This window comes from Ruditapes philippinarum, unplaced genomic scaffold (genome assembly GCF_026571515.1).
Source record: "Ruditapes philippinarum isolate M1 unplaced genomic scaffold, ASM2657151v2 ctg2_1_1_1_1, whole genome shotgun sequence".
Taxonomy (NCBI): Eukaryota; Metazoa; Mollusca; class Bivalvia; order Venerida; family Veneridae; genus Ruditapes; species Ruditapes philippinarum.
In genome coordinates this window covers 647,767-674,488 of record NW_026854799.1, presented here as the reverse complement: position 1 = coordinate 674,488, position 26,722 = coordinate 647,767, and the positions used below count along the sequence as shown (strand labels likewise).

Sequence of the window (26,722 nt, the reverse complement as noted above, 5' to 3'; positions counted from 1 at the left end):
TTTTATATGAAATTGCTCCTGTTATATGTTAGTCGTATTTGATTTCTTTTTATATTCTGTATGAAGTGTGGTGAAGTAAAAGCTTATGTCAAGTCTAAAGTAAAACAAAAGCTTGTTCCTAGTGTAGTCTTAAGTAAAATAGGAGAAAATGCCTAATCTAAGGTATAATAGAATCTTGTCTAGTCTAATCTAAAGTAAAAAGAAAAGCTTGTGTCTAGTCTTAAGTAAGATAGAAGCTTATGTGTAATCTGAAGTATCACTTATTTAAATTTTCAGCTGCAGAAGAAGAGGTGATACAGCCCACTTTCCAACAGAAACCTAAATTCCAGAACGTAGACGAGGGAACAACTGTGTCCTTTACTGCAAGGGTCATTGCTATACCAAAACCAGATGTAAGTCTAACACTTTCATTCCTTGGTTTTAACTGAATGCATGCTTATGATTTCAATAAAACATCTTACAAGAAAATCTGAAAGCATGTCCAGATCAATTTATCTTTTTCGAAAAGGGGAGGGGATTTTCAGGAAGAAAAATTTTATGAACCATTTATAGTGACCTAAACTTTGTGTAATAATTATACAATGAAATAAGAATAAGCAAAGCATAGAATTACATAAATAAAAGAACCTTGAAACAAAACAGTTTCATAATTATTGTAATACTATTTCATAATAAAATGAATGTTACAGATTTACTGGAGTCACAATGGTGTACAGATAGAGGAGGATGACCTTCACACTGTGGAGATCATAGAGGACGTCAGTGTGTACACAACAACACTCACCTTGGAGAATGTGACACCACAAGAGGCTGGCACCTATAAATGTGTAGCAATTAATGAGGTTGGGGAAGAAACAGTGTCAGCCTCACTCATTGTAAAAGGTAAATTAGGAATACAGCAAGGAGAAACCATACCACTTTTACATTGTTGGTGTAATCCAATCACAAATTGTCATTTTTTTTATGGAATATGGTTATAAATGTTAAGTAAAAGCAATAGTATCATTCAATACCTTAGTATCCCAGGTTGAAAATATTTCAGTGTCATTCATGCAATATGTCATTCTAAAAATTAGTTTATGAGCATTTAATCATTCAAGCGCCTTGTCCGGTATACGCTGGAATACAGTATTTATTGTGGTGCTCCAACACTTAAATCTCACTCTATATACCATGCTGTAGGACTTCTATTTCATTGTAGATAAGCTTAATATTTGATATTCAAGTTTCTCTTGTTCTTACTCCATTACAGAAGCACCTGTTCAGAAAGATCTTAGAGAACAGTTGAAGACTAAAGTGTAAGTGGTTTAGTAATTGAATTTAAAAGCAGCCAATAAATCAACAAACAGAATGGTTTGGTGGTGAAAACTGGTAGTTTCTAGATGTATATTAATATGTTGCCTTGTAAAGGTTTATGAAATATGTGTTATAGAAATGCATGTTACAATGTAATTGGTTGCAAGAAATATTGTTTTTGTAAAATAGTTTAAATATGAATTTGAAAAAAATAAAGGAATGGTAATTGGTTAGCAATGCTTGCAATGAACTTTGTTTTTGTAAAATAGTTTAACTGTGAATTTTAGATAAATAAAGGAATTGTTAGCTATATGTTTGCAATGATTTTTGCTTTTGTAACATAGTTTTAAATGTGAATTTTAAATAAAATAAATTAAAGGAATGGTTAGCTAGAATTTAATCTTAGTTTGCTATTTCTGTCATTTTGTTGCTTTTTTTGTAATTCAAGCTGGTGAATGACCTATTTTACATCATTTTATATTATTGTTTGTGTTTGGTAACTAACAGAAATTTTCATTTAAAAAATACTTAATTGGTGCATGGACACTTTGACAAAATTATGATATATTTTCATATTGTGAGGGCAAAAACATTTTTATGTTTTTACACTTCTGAGTTTGGATAAGTAATTGTGAGTTGTTAGTTAGAGGGATTTCAGTATAAGATCAGATTGCATGAGATTTGTGGCTAGCTGGGCATTATGTTGGTAACAGTTATGCAAAGTTCTGTCAGAGTCAAAATATTTTGATTAATGAGATTAGACTTTTCACATTCAGACAGATTTTAGTCTGCTAATTAGACAAAAGAGTCCATGTACCATATTTAGGTATGATTGTGTTTATTAATAAATATAGAAAATGTTTGTTTTAATGTAGAAAAACTAAGGTTGGCTTTAGGAAGGTTGTAGAACAGAAGGATTTCCGTGACACCTACATGCAGCATGTATGCATTTGTATCAGGTGTGTGTTATCATACTAGAATCCTATCAATGGATCTTTCACACTTTGTGCTCCTTAATGATATTGCCATTGACTCTGATGGTCTTTTGTGATACCTTAGGCAGTGATTTTTTTACAAAATTTATTAGTGGGCCCTAGGACTCTGTAAATCCTATGAGTCCCAAAAATTAACGAAAAAGGCCAAGTTTAGTGATATGAAAGGTAGATAAACAAAGAAAAATTAAGTAAAAGAATAAATATAGATTTACATGTATATATCAATTACAATTTACTGACTATGAAATTTTCCATAGATACAAAGTAAGTAGCCTTGTTGGACCATTTCTCAAACAGTAATTTCAGTTAATTTTAATTCTTAGGTTGTTAAATTTAATTTAAACAATGTAAAGTTCTTGACTGTACTGGTCGGGGACCATCAACCGGACACTTTTTGAACATTTTTCCGTACAGATTTCATAATTTTTAACCTAGAGACCTTAAAATTTGACACAGTTTAGCTAGGTTCTTCTCCTAACTAACAAACTAGTTTGTTTATTTCTGATTGTATTGACACTTATATCTGAGGCTCGACAAGGAGGGTATCAAAATTACCTAGATTGTCTACACTACAGTACCATGTGTCCGGACAGATATGTACACATCACATGATTTAATTCAGATAAAAGCTTGGGTGTTTTTGATTTTAGATTTTTATCATGATAAACAATATTTCAGCAACAAATGCTTAAGTTTTGGATATCTATTGTTTACTCTGCAAATGATTATAGCTGATATATGAGGTCAGGCAATGCTTTCTTGGCCCCCCAAATGACAACGTCAACATTTTAGAAAAAGGCATTAAAATATTACCATTTACGGAGGTTGAAATAAATTTATTTTCTTAATTTTAGTAGAAACATGCATTTATTGTTGATGAAAAAGTGACTGAAAACCACTGAACATCGAAAATACTAAATTAAGCATTTTCGGGGCCGTCCGGGTTTGGTGGTTGTCCGGTTTTGGTGGTCCCCAACCAGTAGAGGCATTTATTTTGTCAGTTTTGACCTACTTAGAATTTGTCAACATGACCTTATGAGCTCACTGGGGTGCTTGATATGTAAATCAAAACCAATTACCTAACCAAATCATTTATAGTTAATGATGAACAAGAAGAAATATGAGATCATTTTAATTGAAACTAGAAGCATAAATTAAGTTTTATACTGTTACATAGAGCAAAGCAAACAAAGTTTTCATTTATTTTTATGTCATATTACAGTACTGGAGTATTCATTGGGCTTTCTAAATAAAACAGCGTCACATATCACAAGCAACAATACAATCACAAGGAACAATAGCCAAAATTTGATTATCCATGTTTAACAATTATAGGCATAGAAGGAAGTGTAGAAGAAATATATTTAGTGGTGTTCAACTTGATTAATCTTGTTCGATTAAAAATTTAATTACTCAAAATAAATCAAATAATTAGGTCAACGTTGACAGTTCATAAATCAAAACAAAAATAAAGTAAAATTAACGCTGACATTTCTTGAAACCAGGGATCACACTGTATGCTTATTGATACGTTTTATTTGACAAATTAACATCAGTAAAGAGATAAATTTCCAAGAAAATACAAATTTTTAAATGACAGGCATTGAACATTCGTCTGCTACAAAATGAGACTGCAAGAACTTTGCCAAAACAAAACAATTGTAGGCACTTTATTAAACTTTCCATTATTGCACAACGTAACTTTGATGCGTAAACTATAAAATTTGTGACTTTGGTCGAGAGATGGTACTGTTCGAAAGGCTACTAAATAGACGATTATATTGGGGTTGTCACGGTGCCAGGACTCTGACCAAAACTAGGTCCAGACCCCAACAAAAATGTGAGAACCCTGACATAAAGTCACCCCTTTGAGAATAAGTGTATGTACACGGATTTATATTAGATACATGTATCCATGATTTTTCCGTATTTTTTTGTCGTATATTGATATCCAAATTGTAAATTTGTTGTTACATCGTCATATCGTTATTTTTAAATGTTATTTATGTGAATGACGCACTTGCCGGTGATATACATTCAAACCGAAAGTTGAATTACTTCTAAAATTTGATTCGTCGATTGCTCAGGACATGTTGCACAGCACTTTTAAAAAAACTCTGATCCTGGTAGTGTTATTGAAAGTTTTAAACTAACTTTACAAAGATTTCTCCGGATCTGAAACGTTTCAAGGTTTAAATAAAATTCCTAACGATACTAGCCTAGGTATATGAATTTTGTCATCGGGCGGGTCTAATTACTAGAATATATTCCGTGTAGGTTGACATTCTAAACAAGCGATACACAATAAAATGTTTGCAGGCGATAAGCGGTCACCAGCCCTCTATAAATATAATAAATGGTAAAAACGTAGATTATCCGCATTTATTGACATAAGATTGATATGTCTTGATATTGACTTAGTATTTAATACCAATTTTCAAGCAGACAGGACAAAGCATGCGTCCAAAAAACGCACATTGTTACTGAAACTGCGTCCGCAGCAAAATTCAAATGTTGCGTTCTCACGGTTCTGAAAGCAGGACGCTGAATTCTTGTGCATCAGATAATTGATTTCGTTAGTTTTACCCATGCCGAAAATTTCATCTGGCACGGGGATGCCAGATGAGTCGCGTGCTCTATAATGATCTATTTTAACGCATTTTGAAAATGAACCGCGTTGAAATGACGTCATTTCCGGCGTGTATAATTCGCCGTTACGAATTCATAAGCTATTGTCAGAAAAAAGTTACCCACCCATAGGTGGAAACTCGGCAAGCCTCTTTACCACACAATAAGTGGCTTCCCTTGGGATGAATATTCTGGTTTGAACTCCAACATATAACACCTTTTTAGTAAAAGAATCACTGCCCCTTAATGACATTTTTGCATTCCAAATGGTATATTCACTCCCTTTATGATAAATGCACTTCCTTTTTAATATTTTTTCTATTTAATGATATGTTTACTCCAATAATAAGTGATACATGCACTTCCTTTTTTGATATTACTCCAATAATGATTGGTACATGCACACCTTTTTTGATACATTCACTCAATTTTTGATTTATTCACTCCCTTTGATATTTTGTCTTCCTTAAATATATTTTCACACCCTTAAATGGTATATTGATTCCCTTAATCAAACATTCACCACCTTCATCGACATTGTCACTCCCTTTATTCCTGTAATGATATTTTCACATCCTTAATCTCTGAAGGATACATTCACTACTTTGATATTGTTGATTTCATAATGATAAAGAATGAAGTACCCTGAAAATTTGAATTCTTCTCATAATCAAGTATATAATGTTATGTGTTACAACTTTATGAAAATTTGGTATAGAAATGTTTATATACATTTACTCTTGATTAATATTTAAGTTTTGTCTGCTTTGTGGGTTTTTTTTTTGGTGGATTTTTTATTGTAAAATTTTGTATGTTTTTTAACTACCATGCTTATATGTCTCTGTGGCAGAATTGAATGGGGCTTAAAGCATTTGATTAGATGTAAGAGAGATATTCTAACATTGTTATGATTGAAATAGTTATCAGTTCCCTAACAAAGCATGTGGGGGAACTATAGGAAAACACCAAAGCATGTGGGGGAACTGTAGGAAAACCTTTCATCCGTCTGTCTAGGTTGTTTATGAGCTTCATTCCATCATTAATTTTAGGTTATTTAAGAAGAAAACTACATAAACAATAGTTTAAATGTATTTTTCACTGGTTTAATAACTTTATTGTTAAACTATTCCACATAAAGATAAAAAATGTCCATAAACTTAAATGATAAACCTAATATGTTTGAACATCCATCTGTCTGCAAACAGTTCTGTGTCCTCTACATGTTTTGAGCCAATAGAAGAAAATGGAAACTATTTAGTAGAAATGTTTATCATAATATGATAATGGACAGAGAGCTGGTTTGAGCTTCCTGTGATCAAGGTCAAGGTCAAAGTCAGTTGTGACAAGGCCATTTCCACTTTGGGATTTAAAAAGTGATCAAATCAGAGACCATTATTAACTGGAATGTTATTTAAGAATTAACCAACCAGACACGGCTAGAATTTGCAACTTCTCTTAAATGTCAATTTTATCACCTTGAATTTGAAGCTTATTGTTAGAATACCTGAAAAAATGATGCTTTTATGATTGTTTTGCTGTTGTTCTTAAGAATGATTTATGTTGTACCAATTTTGCTTTTGCATGTTATAGTCAAACTAAGGAAGGTGTGAGAAGTGATGCAGAGCAGGTCGACTTTAGAGATAATCTCAAAACCAAAGTGTAAGTAATTTCAAAATCCAACTATACACATATTATAATCTAAAAACCAAAGAAGTGTATGTCATGAACACAGTCTATGTAAGAAATATAGTATAATGAAGTAACAAATTAACAATTACACATAATTGCAATATATTCTTATAATGATATGATATATGCAGATTGCTACAGTGTTAGATGAATATATTCTTATGTTATATACATGTGCATCATATATATAAAATGAACTGAAATTTAAATGTATCCTCCGTCTCATAATGAGTTTACTTCTGATGATAGTAAATCTTTTAAAGATATAGAAAATGTAATTTTAGTTTGATGGTTATTTTATCAGCTACATATAATCCTGATAAATTGCATGTTTCTGTATGGCAAAAGTACAGTAAGTGCAATTCTCTGTCTTAAAAAAACCCCACAAAAACACTCAATAATTCTCTCCTTTCTTTTTTTCACTAATTGATCTTTAATTAATATTTGATTGATTTTTCATTTATCACATGTTATAACACAGTCAAACTAAGGTTGGTGTCAAACATGATGCAGAACAAAGGGATTTTAGAGAGAAACTTGTAACAAAAGTGTAAGTTGTGCTCTAACATTTCTTGTAGTTTTCTTTTTATAATGAAGAAACTTCATTTTGAAAACAAACATAAGAAGCGCTTAACAATTAAACAGTGAACTTAAACAGGTTATATTAGATTTTGTTTTAATGAAAACATATATCTGATTACTAAATAGAGTAAGAATAATTGTAAGTAAGGTGGAAGAAAGAGTTTTAAGTACTTTAAGCTAACAGAAGGTATTCTGCTTTTATATTAAGAAGCTTTAAATTCAAACCATGAACAGCTTGTAATAAAAGCAAGTAGATAAGATAATGAGAACCATGCTTAGATCTCTGGCTCTATTCTTTTATAATAATGCAAAATTCTCAATATGTAAAAACAGAAGCAGAAATTTAAAAGACATCTTTTTATTATAATCAACAGCAAAAGTCTTAGAAAAAGGCAGAAAAAAGGGTAATAAGTGATTTTAAAAATAGTAATGTGGCCTTTGTGACCTACAATAAAACCTTTTTTGGGTTGCTGCCTTATTTTATAAAGTCACATATATACATACAATACCTTTTATAAACCTGCAATGCTGCATACTGTTTCACACATTTTATATGAGTTGACTGAACGTAGTGCATTCAGATGGCATAAACTATGTTGCTTAATTCAATAAAGAAAGTTACACAAATTTTACCCTATAAGAAAAACTATGTACTTAAATGATCAGAAACTATTTTTCCGTGTGTCTATTGTTGCTTGTTTGACAAACAATTATTAAAGTATTATTTGGAAAAAATAGCAAATCTAGTTGACTGATAAAAGAAAATTTTGTGAATGAACAAATACAGCTACATTACAGTTATATGCCATATTATGTGGTGCACTTCAGTTACACTTGTACCATAATATCAGGGTTGTCATTAACATTTTTTGCAGAAGGTTTGTTTTGAACTTGAGGCGGTCATTTCTGTCTTTATCATGCATAACAAAGAGTGTTTTCTTAATTTTGAGGCGGCCCATAATGCATTTGAGACAGGCATTTTGGCCTCCTGCCGCCTCTTAATGACAACCCTGAATATACATGTGTACCTAAACCAAGCATGTAGTTAAGTAATGCTTGTTATTACATGTTATTTATGTTTCTGTAGTTTGTTTCTATGGTAAAGTTAAAAAAATGTTTTAATTTAAAAAAAAAACCCAATTATTTTGCCTTATGGAAAAATACATGAAAATTACACATTCAAAGAATTTTTGTGACACAAAATACCAAGTGAAATTATTTTATAGGAAAGTATTATCATTTTATGACAGAAGTTGAAGCTTTGATAGTACTCGTTGAAATTAAATGAACATTTTAAATTGAGAAAAAAATCATGACTTTATTGGTCTGCCATAGAAAGAAACTTTCTACGAACATAATTATATCTTCCTTGCATGATTTATCAGTGTTGACCTTGTTGCATCTTGTTATTTTTTGCATATACAGCGATACTAAAGTAGGAGAAAAATTTTCTGCTGAGCAAGTAGACTACCGTGATGCTCTTCAAACTAAAGTCAGAACAAAAGTGGATGAAAAGTTTGAAGTTTTGCAAGTTGATTATACTAATGCTTTAAAAAGAAAAGTTGACACAAAAGTTGGTGAACAATTTGATGCAATACAAGTTGATTATAGGGATGCTCTTCAAAGCAGTGTTAAAACGCGGGATGCCGAACATTACCAGGCCGAACAGAAAGACTATAGGACTGTATTACACAATAAGGTGGAAACCAAAGTCGGTGAATCATTTGATATGACTCAGGTCGATTATAGAGATGCTTTGGTTAAAAAAGTGTAAGTTTCTTATTTGGGTGGTGGATTTTGGTTAACTTGAGATTTTCTGGGATAAAGATAGAATTGATAAGGTTTGTTAAAGCTAATAATGTACTGGAGAGCAAGATTGAGATTATAACATTATAAATATTAACCCTAACCCAGAGCATGTCTTCTTTGTACTGTAATGATATGATATATTTTTGTATTTGCCAAAGAATATATAAAGAAAACTACTAATACCTTGATTATTTGATATTAGCATGGCTTGTTACTAAGGCCCCCACGATTAAACGTTTAAACGGATTCGTTTCGATTTTCATTTGTAAACGTTTACGATAATTTTTACCGTTTAATCGAAATTACCATATTGTCTTACAAAATTTCTTAATCATTGCCATTTATCATGGATTTTATCAATTTTAGTGGTTTATTCCAAAGTAAAAAACGGAAAATGGTTGTTTACAACCCTCCACACAGCATTACCGTGCACAAATTGCTCCTGACATAATACATTTTTAGTAAAAAATGGGGATACAATGCAGAAAATGTGTGCTGACTTAATCGTGATGAGCCCTGAATATTCTTTATTTGTACATGTATTAAAAAAAGAAAGTAAGTCATCATTTGGCGACTCAAATACAAATACATATAGTACATAGGGGTACCACCGTTTAAACGGTATCTTTTTGGTTCTTGGCAATCGTGTAAACGTTTACAAAAAATTGTAAACATGGGAGCCTTACTTGTTACTAAAGGGTTTTTAGCTTATGACGTAACTGAGGAGTTGCAACCATTTCACATCAAGTCAGAGAATATTGTCAGTATAATAATTTTAATAATATTTGATTAATTGATATTAATATTCAATGTTTTTGCATGTATAATATTGTGTGTTTTTGCATGGAACAGAGAAACTAAAGTGGGAGAACAATTTGAAACGGAACAAGTTGACTATACAAGTGTGCTTTACTCTAATCAGTAAGTACTAATGTCTTAAAATCAGTATATACATTAACTTTAATTAGTATATAACTGTAACTGGTAACTGAAATTAGTGTATTTTTATTTGTATCTTAACTTTAACCATACTAAATTATTATAAATATGTAATAGAATATTTCTGCTTTAGGAGAAGCCCCAAATATTCTAATTATTTCATAATCAAAATACAAATAAATTCTATTAGCTTGTTTGTCAATAAGTTTAGTATACAGTTTCTAAAAGTAGAATAATTGATGTTTGAGACTGAGTATATCATATTTGAGTGTAATTGCCTATTTATGAAGTTATTATCAACTTATATAGGACATTGCTTTTTTAAGTTTGCATCTTTTTATTGTGACTGCTTTTTTTACTTTTTCATCTGCATTTTAGGGCAAAATTAAAAAGAATTTATCCCTTTTGCAATTTATTGTTTATTTTCAACAAATTAGGACTTTCTCTGTCTGCATTTTAAAATTTTAATTTTTTATAGTTATTATGCCCCCACAATGTGGGAGCATATAGCGTTGCACTTGTCAGTTCGTCAGTCAGTCAGTCCGTCCGTCAGTCCGTACGTCCCGAAATCTTGTGAACGCAACTCCTCTTAAACCGGATGGCAGATTTTGCTTAAACTTACAGGGATGAACAACCTTAATGTGTAGATGGTAGTAAAGGAAGGAATTTTTGCTGCGACCAAATTTAACAGAATTATGGCCCTTTGTTGATTTTTTCACTAGATACTATGTAGAAATTTTGTGAACGCAACTCCTCTGAAACCGGATCGCAGATTTTGCTTAAACTTACAGGGATGAACAACCTTAATGTGTAGATGGTAGTAAAGGAAGGAATTTTTGCTGCGACCAAATTTAACAGAATTATGGCCCTTTGTTGATTTTTTCACTATATACTATGTAGAAATTTTGTGAATGCAACTCCTCTTAAACCGGATGGCAGATTTTGCTTAAACTTACAGGGATGAACAACCTTAATGTGTAGATGGTAGTAAAGGAAGGAATTTTTGCTGCGACCAAATTTTACAGAATTATGGCCCTTTGTTGATTTTTTTCACTCTATACTATGTAGAAATTTTATGAACGCAACTTCTCTTAAACCGGATGGCAGATTTTGCTTAAACTTACAGGGATGAACAACCTTAACATGTAGATTGTAGTAAAGGAAGGAATTTTTGCTGCAACTAAATTTAACAGAATTATGGCCCTTTGTTGATTTTTCCACTGTATACTATGTAGAAATTTTGTGAATGCAATTCCTCTTAAACCGGATGGCAGATTTTGCTTAAACTTCCAGGGATGAACAATCTTAATGTGTAGATGGTAGTTAAGGAAGGAATTTTTGCTGCAACCAAATTTAACAGAATTATGGCACTTTGTTGAATTTTTTCATTATATACTATATAGAAATTTTGTGAACGCAACTCCTCTTAAACCGGATGGCAGATTTTGCTTAAACTTCCAGGGATGAACAACCTTAATGTGTAGATGGCAGTAAAGGAAGGATTTTTTGCTGCAACCAAATTTAACAGAATTATGGCCCTTTGTTGATTTTTAGTTTTCAACTTGTGGCACATGTAGTCCAAAAACTATTTGACCTAGAGTCATAAGATTGACAGAACAGTGGCGTGTGGGGGCATCAGTGTCCTATGGACACATTTCTAGTTTAAAATAACTTAAAGCTGAAACACTACACATATGAATTTTAATAGCAAAAAAAAGGCGTACGTTTTTGTTATTATATTCTTTTTTTTAAAGTTATTTTTCATATATATGCTTTTCCCCCTCATAGTCGCTATAAAAAACCATGGAATGGTCATCATAAAAAAGTGTAAGTTACCTGTTTTTAGTCAACTGTAGAACAGTTTATAGATACTGTTTACAAAGTTTTATTGATATTTAAACAGTTTTTACTTGGGATGTTACATACTTAATGGTGCAGAAAAAAGGTTTACAGAATTCTGGAATGTTTGTTGTAACCTTATTATCTCAGTTACTCTTTATGATTACAAAGATGCTAGGTTTCTACAATAATAGCCATTTTTGTAATTTGAGAAAACATTTAGAAATGTTGAAGTGTAATAGTATAAATAGAAGGTTCTTATTATTCACCTTCAATAGCAGAATGATTCTTTCAATGCAGATTTCTTAGTAACATATTTTTTGATAAAGATAGTGAAATTTTAAATAGAACTCTTCTAGCATCTTTGAGGGTTATTTTACATATGTAGTGAGGTTAGTTGCATGACTTTTATATACAAAACTTCCATTTTATCATCATTTCTTTCCTTGTTGTCATTTTCCTATGTCAGTGTCGAAGTTCTACGACAGTGTCACTGCTCTATGACAATATCACTGTTTCAGTGATGGTAATACTGACCAGTGACGGTGTCACTGTTGTATGACAATGTTACTATTCTGAGACAATGTCACTTTTCTATACTGTTATATGACAATGTCACTATTCTTTGTCAGTGTCACTGTTCTATGTCAGTGTCACTAGTTGTATGACAGTGTTACTATTAAAGATTTCTTTAAGATTTAGCATGTTTTCCTAGGCACATATCAACATGTTCAACTTTCTTTATTCAACTCTATAATAAGGCATGAGTTATAAATACTGTGCATGTGTAAAAAAGTATACATTTTTGTATGGGATGCATGCTTGCCATATATTGCCAAAAACAATACTTAACATCAAAACGTCAGGCAAGAATAATAAAAGAAATGGAAGCAGGCTTGAATAAGAGGAAGAGTCGTGTAAATTGAATGTTAAATGTACAAATATAATGTCAGTAATTGATTTAAATTTGTAAATATTTATTACATCTATTTTATAACATGCTTTCTTTTGCTTCCTTTATTGTATGTATAATAACATATTGTAGATAAAATGATTGGTGAGATGTTCTGCACCAACATGCAATCAGGTTTGTTGCCAATGGTTGTTTACATTTAATATGATTTGTTTGGCTATTGCAGATTTTTTTTCCTTCAATTTTTACAGAACTTTTGCTGAGGAGGTAACAACATTAGAAGAAGCTGAGACAACTGAAGAAGTTGTTTCTGGGGTGGAAACCACAGCAACTATTGAACAACAAGATGAAGCACCACAGTTTGTTATAACACTGGAAAATGTCATGGTCAAAGAAGGCAAACCGGTTAAATTTGTTGCCAAGGCAACTGGTGAACCAACTCCAAAAATTACATGGTATCACGACAATGAGCTTATTGTAGATGGAGACATTTACAAAATCAGGTAAAAATTAAGATTTGATTATGTTATTTATGTAAGATAATGAAAGAGTGTGAATAAAGAAATACGTTAATTAGCTATATGAAAATGCCTGAGATCATTCTATCCCAATTTAAAAGGGAGAGATGACTTTTGGTTAAGATGTCTACCTCTGAGCCAAAGGAGGGTGGGATTGAGCCAAACTTTGGTCATGGTCATGTTTTAAATGATACAAGTATTGGTTACTTCCAGAAAGTGGATGTAAGTAGGGTAAAGATAAGATTCAAGCTTCCTGTACCATCAAACTGAAATAAATCTGTTGTAATTGCTGTACCGGCATGCCAGCAGTTTCCGTAAAAAGCAGGTTTCCAGAGATATTTAAAATAATTTACATGACTCAATGGCCAATTTCGTACATAAATATGAATTTATTTGCAGATACCCATCAGAAGGGGAAAGTTCATTAATGTTGGCTCAAGCATTCCCAGAAGACGCTGGGGTCTACTTTGCCAGGGCAACCAACGAGCTTGGAGAGGTTGAATGCAGTTCAACTCTGGAAGTGGCAGGTAAGCCTGGGGGAAAGAAACAAACCAAAGAATTTGTTCAATGTCCTGTTCAAACATTTTTGCCAGGATTACAGTGTGCTTGACAATAAGTGTATTCAAAATTTTAGAAGCTTTGTTAATATGAGAGCAGTCTTAAATGTATTGTTTAAGAAATTTTGATACCATACGTTACATACACTTTGCCTTGGAATAAAATAATGAATGACATTGTTTTACCACTTGTGTTTAATTATCATTCAACTTATAAATGATCTTTACTTACTTGTTATATGAAATTTCTCTGAATTGATGGATAAAACAGGATTGATAATACATGTGAAATTATACTAATTCATGTGAATGATAATAATTCATGTGAAATGATAACTATCTTTATTGTATGATGAGAGACCTTTTTGATAAAAGACCTTTTTAATGTAACATCTGAAAACGGCCATGACCTTTAATGTAAAATGCATGAACTTGTCTCGCCTTTCTGTAAATTTCATCTGATAAACATATTTTGATAATGATGGGTGAAGTTTACACATAAAACTTAACTATTTTGTATGTTGATTAGATATTGACCTTTAAATGTTTGATGACCTTTGATTATTGACAATTTTTGTGTTACAGATCTTATTGATGAACCCGAGCAACTTGATTTTAGATTGGCTTTAAAGAAACCTGTGTAAGTCTTTGTTTCCATGGTAACATAATTCTTTTTTTACATTAACAGGAAAAGAACCAACAAAAGTGGAAGAGTAAGGGTTTCTTATGATCGGAATGCAAATTTACCTTGTTTTTGTATTTGCTAGAAGTGATTTGTGTGCTAGATATGTTTTTATTTTATTTGATATGAAGGCCTGTTTCAATAAATATTTTTTACTTCAGGAAATTTGTAACCTTTCCCCCTAAAAATGAGAATATTTGACACTTTTGTAATGTATTTTGGTTACTTAATGTTTCACAGAATTTGTATAAAGGAACAAGCCGTTATAATTTGCTTTTTATTAGAGCAGACAATAATGTCTTGTACATATTTATGGCAATATTATTTTATGAACATATTTGTGTTAAAATCCATTTATATCAAAAAGGAGATTAGGAAAGATTAAAATGATTTCAGGGTGTCAAATATTTGTTGATAAAACAAAGTATACATATATTATCTAGTTTAATTATTCCAGATACAAAATTGTGCTTATGTGAATGTTTTTAGCTCACCTGAGCAGAAATTGCTCGGAGATGACTTCTTCTGATAGCATGTTGTCATCAATATAACCACAATATAAACAACATCTTCTATCATACTACAAGATAGCTTTTAACCAAACTTAACTGGAAAAATGATTTTTACCTCATTAATACATTATAATTATATTACACCCATTCATTTCATTTGCTTGTTTAATCTTATTAATTTGCATGACTTTCAAATATAATAATTTTTATGCATGAACAGGCAAACGAAAGTTGGCCAGCAGTTTGATATGGAGCAAGTTGATTTTAGATCTTTACTTAAGCCATCAGCTCAAATATCAAAGTAAGTTCTGTTCCAAAAAAAAAATAGAAAATTTTAGAACTTCCCTCTAAAAAGAATTAACTAAGTCACTGGCTAAATATTTAATTCTTTAATGGCAAAATTTATGTTATATAAAGTAAAGGTAAAGAACCATTGGATATTCTGTTCTATTATAAATGCTGAAACAATATACATTGTATATTATCCAATCAGATTCAAGAAATATAGTTGAATGTTTTAAAAAATAAGATCTTTGTATTCTACATCAGTATCATGACCAATGTTCTAGTCTAAATTATAATATTTTGGTTAAAAAAAGTGCTGGATAGTTCATTCTCACATTATTAAAAAACAAAATAATGTTTCCATGTTTGCTAGAATAGTGTGTTGTTTTTCTTTGTTGATTAAGTAAGAGCATGAAAGGTTTCTAATTAAGATATTTTAAAGCATGGAATTTTATTGTTTTTGTACTGGGTTTCTGACATAATTATTTATTAACATTTTAAGCACCAGCTTTAATTAAAATAGTTAATTTATATCAAATTAATGATAATATTTGTTAACTTAAATTTGGTGGTAGTTACATACCTAATGATTTCTCAAGTTAGGGTATTATATGTCCATTTTATGATACTATGTTATTATGGCACTAAACCAATCAACAATTAGTTTCACTGTACAATTATATTGAGTAAACATGGAAAAATTGAATGTATTGACATTTACAGGAAATTTGAGGAAGATATAGCTGAATCTGTTACCTTGACAACAGAAACACCAGAAACAGAACAAGTTGAGGTTACAGCTGTTATACCCGAGGTAAATGTTGTACTTGATTTAGTTACCCTTGTTTGTACATATGTCTGTCAGTAAAAAATGTTTGCAGTATTCAAAGACATGTTATCCACATTAAGAATTTGCTTAAAGTGAAATAGTTTCATATCTTAAATTAATTAGAACCAACTTATTAAACTGTAGCATTGACTCTTTTAATACTCTTACATGTATATTCTCTTTCATGTTATAAGTTTTGCCTCATTTTATTTTGCTACTGAAGGTGGAAGAAGTACAGTTAAGTGTCCCTGAATTTGAGATCAGAATTGCTGACATGACTGTCAAAGAAGGTGAGTGTACTACATTGACTTGCAAGGTCAAAGGTCAGCCAGTTCCAGAGGTCACATGGTACCATGCAGATGAGCCAATCACATCCGACGATGTATACAGAGTGATACCTGGTGATACAGAAGGGGAGAGTACTCTTGAGATACCTGAAACGTTCCCAGAAGACAGTGGTGTTTACTCTGTGAGAGCAACAAATGAAGCTGGCTCTGTAGAAGCTACTGCTTTGCTCACAGTCACAGGTAAGCTTGCTTATATTACACATTTAACTTATTTAGTTAGACTGAAAAAGTCATAATCTGGGTAGGGAGAAAGTTGTTTTTGTAATATTATAAAGTCTATGTCTGATTTAGTCTAAAATATGTTAGGCATTCTGAAATTAATATTTTGATAGCAGAATGCCTTGAATAAAATTATCTTTGAAAATAAGAGAAAATATAATGCTGGCTTTTGTTATGGCAAAAATATTAGAAGTTCACTTGAATTTTGAAATATCTTTTCCAGACACATACATATTAACATTTAGTACAGGTATTTATGTGTTTTATTGTTTAAAATGATTATAGTATATGGAAAATAATAACTGAACCCAACTGTCACAAAAATTCCATAACACTGTCTCCTGTAAACTTATTTGATGTGGACCTAATATCTATACATAAAAATACAAAAGGGACTCCACTGAGGTTTTCTGATATGAAGAGATAAATATTTTTAGCTCACCTGAGCAATGCTCAGGGTGAGCTATTGTGATCACCCTGTGTCCGTCGTCCGTCGTCGTGCGTCGTCAACTTTTCACATAAACAACATCTCCTCTGAAACCAATGACTGCACATCAACCAAACTTTGCAGAAATGATCCTTGGGTGGTCCACTTTCAAAGTTGTTCAAATGGTTCCGGTCTGTTGCATATGTAGGTCACAGGGCCAAAAAAGGATTTCAAAAAACACAAAATAAAAAAATCTTCTTGTCTGAAAGTACATGGGCCAGAGCTTTGATTTTTAGCTCGACTATTCGAAGAATATGAGAGCTATTGTAGTCGCCCCGGCGTCGCTCCGCGTCGGCCTTGCGTTTTTTAAAGTTTTTGAAAATCAAATCTAAAAATTACTTTTAATATTCAATTGAAACTTTTCAAAAACTTATTTTTATAAAAAGTACATCAATTTTACAAGTTGATAACTCTGCCTACAATTTTGACAGAATTATGCCCCTTTTTAACTTAGAAATTTTGGTTAAAGTTTTTTGTAAAGTCAAATATCTCAATTATTGCTTGAGATATTCAATTGAAACTTACAATACTTATTTATAGTAACAAGGTACATCAGATTGACAAGTTGGATAACTCTGCCTACAATATTGACAGAATTTTGCCCCTTTTTAACTTAGAAATTTTGGTTAAAGTTTTTTGTAAAGTCAAATATCTCTATTATTGCTTGAGATATTCAATTGAAACTTACAATACTTATTTATAGTAACAAGGTACATCAGATTGACAAGTTGGATAATTCTGCCTACAATATTGACAAAATTATGCCCCTTTGGAACTTAGAATTTTGGTTAAAGTTTTTTTGTAAAGTCAAATATCTCAATTATTGCTTGAGATATTCAATTGAAATTTAAAATACTTTTTTTATAGTAACAATATAACATCAGTTTGCAAAATTGATAACTCTGCCCTGCAATATTTGCAGAATTATTTGCCCCTTTTGAAACTTAGAAATTTGTTAAAGGTTAAAGGTTTTCAAAGATATTTACTTGAAACTTTACACATGCACTTAGGGTCATAATTGGAAGGTCATAATTGTATGTCACTGACCAAGTTCCATAACTCTATCTTGCATTAAATCTGATTCATATACCCTTTTCTACTTAGTCTCTTGGTTAATGTTTACATGCAAGTTTTACATATCTCAATAACTTTTAAAGATATTTATTTAAAACTTCACATATGATTTAGGGTCATAATTGTAGGTCACTGACAAAGATCCATAATTCTATCTTGCATTTAGGCGGATTTTCTCCCCTTTTTCAATTTAGAAATTCATGGTAAAGTTTTCCTTCCGAATAGTCAAGCCAATACTGTATAATTAGACCCTCTCTAAGGCCTATAACATGAATTTATAAAAAAAAATTAGCCCTTTTGTGAACTTAAAAAATTTAACATTTTCAAAGCTCTTTTACTATCAAGCATTTAGAATAGTCGAGCATGCTGTCCTACCGACAGCTCTTGTTGGTATATGGTATTATCTATGGGTCCTCTACCAAAGTTGTTCAAATTTTGTCCCTAGTGTCAAAATTGGCCCCGCCCCGGGGGGTCATAGGTTTTTCCTTATATGTCTATAGGTAAATCTAAAAAAATCTTCTTCTCTGATTTGGCAAAGGCTACAGATTAGATATTTGGCATGAAACATTGTGTAGTAGACCTCTATCAAGATTGTTCAAATAATGGCCCTAGGGTCAAAATTGGCCCCGCCCTGGGGGGTCATTGATTTTCATTACATACATATAGTGAAAACTTGAAAAATCTTCTGGTTTGAAAGTAAATGGCCTAGAGCTTTGATTTTTGGTATATGGTATCATCTATGGGTCCTCTACCAAAGTTGTTCAAATTTTGTCCCTAGTGTCAAAATTGGCCCCGCCCTGGGGGTCATAGGTTTTTCCTTATATGTATTTAGTAAAATCTAAAAAAATCTTCTTCTCTGATTTGGCAAAGGCTACAGATTAGATATTTGGCATGAAACATTGTGTAGTAGACCTCTATCAAGATTGTTGAAATAATGGCCCTAGGGTCAAAATTGGTCCCGCCCCGGGGGTTCATTGATTTTCATTACATACATATAGTGCAAACTTGAAAAATCTTCTGGTCTGAAAGTAAATGGCCTAGAGCTTTGATATTTGGTCTATGGTATCATCTGAAGGTCCAATACCAAATTTGTACAAATTTTGTCCCTAGTGTCAAAATTGGCCCCGCCCCGGGGGGTCATAGGTTTCTAAATATGTATATAGTAAAACATAAAAAAATCTTCTTCTCTGAATTGGCAAAGGCTACAGGTAAGATATTTGGCATGAAACATTGTGTGGTAGACCTCTACCAAGATTGTTCAAATAATGGCCCTCGGGTCAAAATTGGCCCCGCCCTCGGGGGTCATTGATTTTCATTATATACATGTATATAGTGAAAACTTGAAAAATCTTATGGTCTGAAAGTAAATGGCCTAGAGCTTTGATATTTTGTCTATGGTATCATCTATAGATCCAAAACCAAAGTTGTTCAAATTTTGTTCCTAGAATTAAAATCGGCCCCGCCCCGGGGGGTCATTGATTTTCCCTATATGTATATAGTAAAAACTTAAAAAATCTTCTTTTAAACAACCCAAAGAGCTAGAGCTAAGATATTAAGCATAAAACATCTTCTAATGGGTGTCTACCAAGTTTGTTCAAATAAAAGCCCTGGGGTCAAAATTGGCCCCGCCCCAGGGGGTCATTGATTTTCCCTATATGCATAAAGTAAAAACTTTCTTTGAAAGAACCCAAAGGGCTAGAGCTAGTATATTTAGCATGAAACATGTTCTAATGAATGTCTACCATGTTCGTTCAAATAAGAGCCCTGGGGTCAAAATTGGCCCTTGGGGTCATTCATTAGCTCGACTTTTTTTTTAGATATATACATATTATAAATATACATATATATATATATATATTTATATATATATATATATATATATATATATATACATACACACACACACACATATATATATATATATAAATATATATATATATAATATATACATAATATGTATACATATATATATATATATATATATATATTTATATATATATATATATATATATATAGATTGATATATATATAGATAGATATATATATAAAAAAAATCTTCTTTTAGAAAACCCAATAAGCTAGACCTTAGATGTTTAGCATGAAACATCTTCTAATGGGTGTCAACCAAGTTTGTTCAAATAAAAGCCCTGATGTTTGAACTGGCCCCGCTCCGGGGGGCCTATATACAGGTGAGCGACTTTGGGCCATCATGGCCCTCTTGTTTGAGAGTTATGAACCATTTGATGGGGGATGTCTGGCATAATATTTTGTGTGCAACATTTGAGATAACTTGCTCACTTTGTTTTTCAGAATAATATTTCATATATAATGTACATAATGACCGATACTTGAAAAGTGTTGAAACACCTAACACAAATCAGGCTAAGAATCACACAAAAAATGAATTTCAGTTTAATTCTGAATATACCTCTACATTGTCTTTTGCATAAATTTCGTTTCAAGTGCAAAAAAGTTAATCAATGTAAGAATTTGAAATGTTTGTATGTTTTTACAAATTTTGACTTCCATGGAGCTCCTTTAAGAACCAACCTGCCTTCTATCTATTATTCAATCCTCGTAATCTGATACATTTTATTTTGTGTGTGATATCACATTTTCTACTCTAAGTATTTTACCATGCCTGTAAAATGGAGGCACATCCAGAGGGTTGAACAAACTTCACAATAAATTCCATAGGTTCATATACCAAGTTATTTTCAAATTCATTTGAAGTCGAAAGTTTAGCTTTTAACTTCATTATGTTCTCCATGCAATATTTGTTTCATTTTATATGGACATTGATAAAATTTTGATTTTTTTTCTTAATAAAACATGTTTCTGCAGTCTCTTTAGATATTTGCATATCTTACAATGAAAGAGGTAATTCAATTTTTACCACTTTTAAGTTGTAGCCTTTATTTAAAACTTGGCCCTGGCCTTGTTAACCATGTCTGAATGTTGTTTTTATCATTTTAATAGAGTGGTAGTTTTTTGACAGAACTTTTTATGATATATTCTATATGATAACCAAGCGTCATAGGACCTTATACCAGTTGATACATATGTATCATGTATAATGTAATAATGAAAAGATGATAGTAATGAATTTGGTGAATTTTTTTTCTAGAACTTATTGAAGCCGATGAGGAGGTTGTCGAAGAGATAACAGCTGATGTCATCACCAAGGAGACAGAGGTCACTGTAGAAGCTCCTCAAGAAGACGTTGATTTCACTTTTGAAGTTCCTGAAACAGAGGCGGAGTTTGTTATACAGAAAGGGGAAGATACTGAGGCGGAGTTACAGGTAGGTGGCTCCACATATATTCTATGTGTCTCATTTTGAAGTTTTGTCACACCTACTTCTTGAATTTAATAGGATATTAAAAAGATTAAATAAAATTTGTAAATTTCTAGAATTTCAGGCATTTTTAATCTAAAAAATGAATATCAATTCCTGTATTAATGTTAGTTTTGTAGTTTGGAGTTGAATAATTAGTTAATTTTGATATAGGATAGATTTTTAGCTCTTAAAAACTGAATGGTTTATTTACAAGGTTGGCATGATCAATTAAGATTTCATGAAAAGTAGTCAATTCATTTTAGCACAAATGTATTTTATCAGTGTAAAATGTATCAGAATGAATAAAATAGATTGAACAAGGGTAGATTATTTGAATAAAATGTATTCTACAGTTATATGATTTTAAAGTTAGTAAAGAATGTTAAATATATGGTCATTATGATCTTAAAGCAGTGCAAGCGCATTTTATTTAAAGAATAAACGAGTTGAGAAGATTTCTTTACTAAAAGCATGACTTGTGATATGTATATTTGATCAAATATTATTTAAAATTCACCTTCCTTTAAATTGTTTACAAGATTTCATGTAGATGTATGTCCTTTTTGTTCCACGTTTTCTTACTTTACCAGCTTCAAATGGGAATGTCCTGAATATGAATTGGGAGACTTTTTCGCAGTTGTAATGCTAATTACTCAGGCGGAACATGCTAATTTTTTTCTCATTATGCTGTTTAATTCTTATTCTTTATCATATGAAAAAATCCCTCCATAAATGTTTAAATAAAATACCAGTCCTGTATTTTCAGTATGGCATTATTGATACATTATTAACATGAAATCTTAAACAATTTAAGTTGAAAAGTGCCTTGGAAATATTTTCTTGTCTTATGTTCTAAACAACAAAGTACCTTTCAAACAGATATTTTCATTTCTTTTGTTCTACACAACAAAGTGTCTTTAAAACAGATTATATTTCTTAAGTCAATGATGAGTTTTTAATAATAACAATTTTTTGGTAAAATAGTGATTATTTTATGATGTATAATTATACAGAATGTAGTTTGCTGCACTGTGTTAAATGATACAATATTACACATTGTTGCACAATTGCCTTTTATATGAACAATTTTCCTGCTTTCTTTATCCAACCAAAAGCACTTTGCACAAATTCAAATGCTGCAATGATAAATGCACCAATTTTAACTTGGATATAGACAACGGCTTTTTGTTTTGTGTGCAAACTGGGGAAACTTAGATGCTTGGGCTTAATATGTTTTGATAAAATAAGTCAGTAAAAATAGTGTTTGTTAAATGATATAACAGGCTTGTTATATATATCAACAACTAATTTTGTACATTTTAGGGGAAAACAATTTAAGACAATTTTGTTTGTCTGGAATCAATTGGGTTAAGAAATTCAGGAGATTTGAAATAAAAACACTTTACATCCATTTTTTACAAAGAATAATGTATAGGTTAGGTACTGTTAGTTTTTTTCTGTTTTTGTTTTTAAACAAAACAATTTTTTTTTAATGTAAACTTTATCGGCTTTCTTGAAGAATTGCACATGTTAAGAAACTTTTTAATTTTGAAAAGATATAAGGAAATATATAACCGGCTGTTCCATTGAACAAAATATGGCAATTTTGCAGCAATAGCACCTGATTATTTATATCTGGAATAACCTCTGTAGATACAGGCTTGTCTAAACGCATGTTGCTATCAATGTGTCATTGTACTTTTGTTTCTAGTCACCGCATGCTAAGCAGCTTCCAACTTTAGATAGTGACAGAATATTCACTTGGAAAATGACAAATGTTAACAACGAGAATGAAAAGGTACCTGCTATTTTTAAGGAGGAAATATATGTTGAAGACCAGTCTGAACTCCAAACTGAAGAGTATTCAGATGAGACCAAAGATGCCTCCAAACCCAGAGGGCTTGAACGACAAGGAACTGGAAGCAGTGAAGAATATATACCAGAAATAACTGGAGTTGAATTTGATGCCTTTTTAATTGAGAAGAACCCAGAGCCTGAGATCTATACCGAGTTTGAGTCAAAAATTCAACCACAAGAAAATTTCCCAAAATTTACAGCAGATGTTGAAGTAGATGAGCAATCCCCAAGAGAAAAGCCATTTAAACCTGAAATTGAATTCAAAGAAGAATACCAGTTTAAAATACCTACAGAGGGTTACATGCATGAAAGACAGTATGGATATGAAGTCTCAGTAAGAACAGAAGATGAAGTTTCAGAACTGCCTGATTCTGAAATAGCTTCTCTGATATCTGATAGAAAAGCTGAAGAGAGAAGAGATTCTGATGTTTCACTTTCAGACAGGGAATATTCTGACAAAGATGATGAGAATGTTGTTATCTCAGATTATGAAGCTGAGACAGAAGTACCGTTTACACCTAAACAAGATGTAAAACTTGATAATGATAAAACAGTTGCAATAAAACCAGAAAGTTCTGAAGAGTCATCAGATGAAAAGTCAACTTCCAGTGATAGTATTGATAAAAGTCCCAAAGAGCATGAAGGCCCAGAAGGAGTTCCAGCAGAGCAAATTGATTTAGATGTGTCCTTTGAAGAATCTGAATCTCTTGGAGCTATACCTTCCAGAGTATATGGTTATCAATATATGCAAGAAATAAATAGATTAAAAGATGGACTATTGACAGAAGGTCCAGAACAATATCAAGAACCTATTAAGGTTGGGGACACTCCATCTAATATTGATGATGTGGAAAAAGTGAAACCAGCAATTTATGAAAGGCCTGAAAGACACATTGTTGCTTCTGAAAATGATAGCAGTAGTGATGAAGATGATGAGCGAGATGTGCCAGAGAAAACTAAGAAGTATATTCTTGACAGAGATGAACATGGAGCAGGAGACAGATTTGGAAGCGTACCAGAATATTATATAGCAGGTGAAAGAGACCAGAGACCAACAGATGGGGAATATCCATATGGGAAAGGTTTACCTGTACCAAAGCTGAGACTGAAAAGAGAATCATCAGATTCTGAATCTGATGTTCCTCGAGAAACAGATGAATCAATGCTTGATAATACAACTGACCTTGAAACTACTGTAGATTTCGAAAACTCTCCTCATAAAGGTGAAAGCCCTGATGCAGTTATACATATATCTGACCAGGATACACCGGGGAAAACAACTGATGAAGATTCTTCTACAATCAAAGAAGAATTTATAACTCGTGTTGACAGCTTAGAAATGAGGCCAGAACATATGATGGAAGTGAGAGAATATGTTTCATCAGAGGAAGATGAAGGTCAGAGAAATCAACCACAAGTAAGAGTAGTAGAGGATAGAAGTGAATCGCCAGAAATCCATACAGGATTTGCTGAAGAGTTGGAGTTGTCAAGAATCACTGAAGATGAAGAGCCAGAAAGTGATGATGACACATCTGAATCTGGGTCCACAACTAGTGCCGAGAGTGTAAGACAAGTAGAGATTCCATACAGAGATGAAGTACTACAGACTGTACCAGAAGAATCTGAATCAGCTGATGTTTCCATGGAGACACCACATGAAGGGGAAATAAGTGATACCTCGTTTGATGTGGAAGAAAGTTTTAATGTGGAGGGTCCACTGGCAAGGTCAACACTGGTGAGAGAAGAACTAACACCACAGGAGGTAATTCTGGGGTAGCACATTTTATCCCATTGGGGGGCTTTACAAGAAAATATGAAATTGGGTGATTAGGAAGGGCAACATTTTGAATAAGATGTCTTCATGAAAGACAAAATTATGGACACAAGTTTTAAGTTGAAATCAAACCCATCACAAAGCATGATTATTCTAACTAAATTTGTTCACCCTTTTTTTCTCCCTGTATGCTCCATTGTCTATCAGTGCTTGATGTGTTTGCATCAATCAAAGACACTATTTTGAATAAAACAATGATGAATATAAAGAAGTTCACAATGTCTATAAGCATGACCTCTGTTTTGTTGGTTTTTAAAGCAAGTTACTGTGAAAGGAAAGGTTTTTCACTGACATGCATCTGATTTGAGTTGCAGTGATTATTGTTCATGCCCCCTGTTCTTGTCTTTCCAGAGTTCAAAACTGTTTGATTGAAAACGAAAAACCCTATAAGCATGTTAATGTTGTAATTTGTTAATAATGAAAATTAATAAAACTCATGCCATGCAATATGCGCGCATTATTTTACTGGGAAAAAAAATTGGTTGCTATGTATTGCAATATTTTGAATATTACTTTTTCCACCCCATGCATTTACTATATTTAGCAAAATTTTGAATATTCCTTTCACATCCACCATGCAATATTGGAAATTGACCAACTTTTTCATCTTCCTTCAACCTTTTAATTAAAAATGAATCCAACACATTGTATTTTATATATAAGAAGAACACATGTTTTTACTAGGTGTGCTCAAATGTACAAGTTACTCAATGATTAAAGTCTGTATATTGTTATCATAAACAATACTTTAAACCAAATCATATTGGATTCTAACAAATTTAAATATATACAATTTATTAATTTGTACTTTATAAAGTTAAAAACGATAAAAATACCGAATGTGTAAGTTACAAGCAAGCGATCAGCAGTTGCAAATAATAAGGTTGGATATAAGCTGCCATACATTATAGTGAGTTCAAATGCTTTTCATTGGTATTTTGTTATATGTAATCTCTCATATATTACTTCATACTGTCTTTCATATGTGGTATGGGACAAATTTAGAAGAATAATATACCTTTACTAACAATTACAAAAATAATCCAGCAAACAACAGAAGAGGGTATGCTGTTTCAGAAGGAAACTTAAATCTGCCTTTTTATTTCCAACTAAACAATGTACAGAGTATGGAAATATTTGAATTTTTACAAATTCAAATTTTTTAATTATTTCCTTTAATGCATTTTTTCTGTTATTTTTACCCACAATTCTTAGATCACGTTGGAGGAAGAAGATACTAAAACTGTTGAAGATATCAGTGTAGAGCTTGAAGTACCAAGATTCCTGGAAGAACTTTCAGACCAGGAAGTGACTGAGGGTGACACAGTGACATTCATTATCAAGGTTGAGGGCAAACCATTCCCTGAACTTACATGGTAAATACTTTGATTTTTATCTTCTTTTCACATAAGTAGATATTAATTATGGTTGTCAACAGAAACCAGTATTTATATTAACTTTTTTTGTTATCATAATGAAAGGGTAAGAAACA

General features: G+C 31.8%; 1 protein-coding gene across 1 annotated transcript in view; it reads left to right on the top strand.

Moving 5' to 3' along the window:
- Positions 1–26,722, top strand: part of LOC132741091 (titin-like) — a 284,076-nt gene that overhangs the window by 172,101 nt on the left and 85,253 nt on the right. The window contains exons 98-114 of the mRNA XM_060729177.1: positions 277–392; positions 690–882; positions 1,253–1,298; positions 6,510–6,578; positions 7,090–7,158; positions 8,616–8,960; positions 9,852–9,920; positions 11,727–11,765; positions 12,942–13,193; positions 13,608–13,735; positions 14,351–14,405; positions 15,180–15,260; positions 15,968–16,058; positions 16,297–16,600; positions 21,328–21,503; positions 23,251–25,158; positions 26,446–26,606. Of these exons, the coding sequence (XP_060585160.1) occupies positions 277–392; positions 690–882; positions 1,253–1,298; positions 6,510–6,578; positions 7,090–7,158; positions 8,616–8,960; positions 9,852–9,920; positions 11,727–11,765; positions 12,942–13,193; positions 13,608–13,735; positions 14,351–14,405; positions 15,180–15,260; positions 15,968–16,058; positions 16,297–16,600; positions 21,328–21,503; positions 23,251–25,158; positions 26,446–26,606 (4,102 nt within the window). The remainder of the gene's footprint in view (positions 1–276; positions 393–689; positions 883–1,252; positions 1,299–6,509; positions 6,579–7,089; positions 7,159–8,615; positions 8,961–9,851; positions 9,921–11,726; positions 11,766–12,941; positions 13,194–13,607; positions 13,736–14,350; positions 14,406–15,179; positions 15,261–15,967; positions 16,059–16,296; positions 16,601–21,327; positions 21,504–23,250; positions 25,159–26,445; positions 26,607–26,722) is intronic.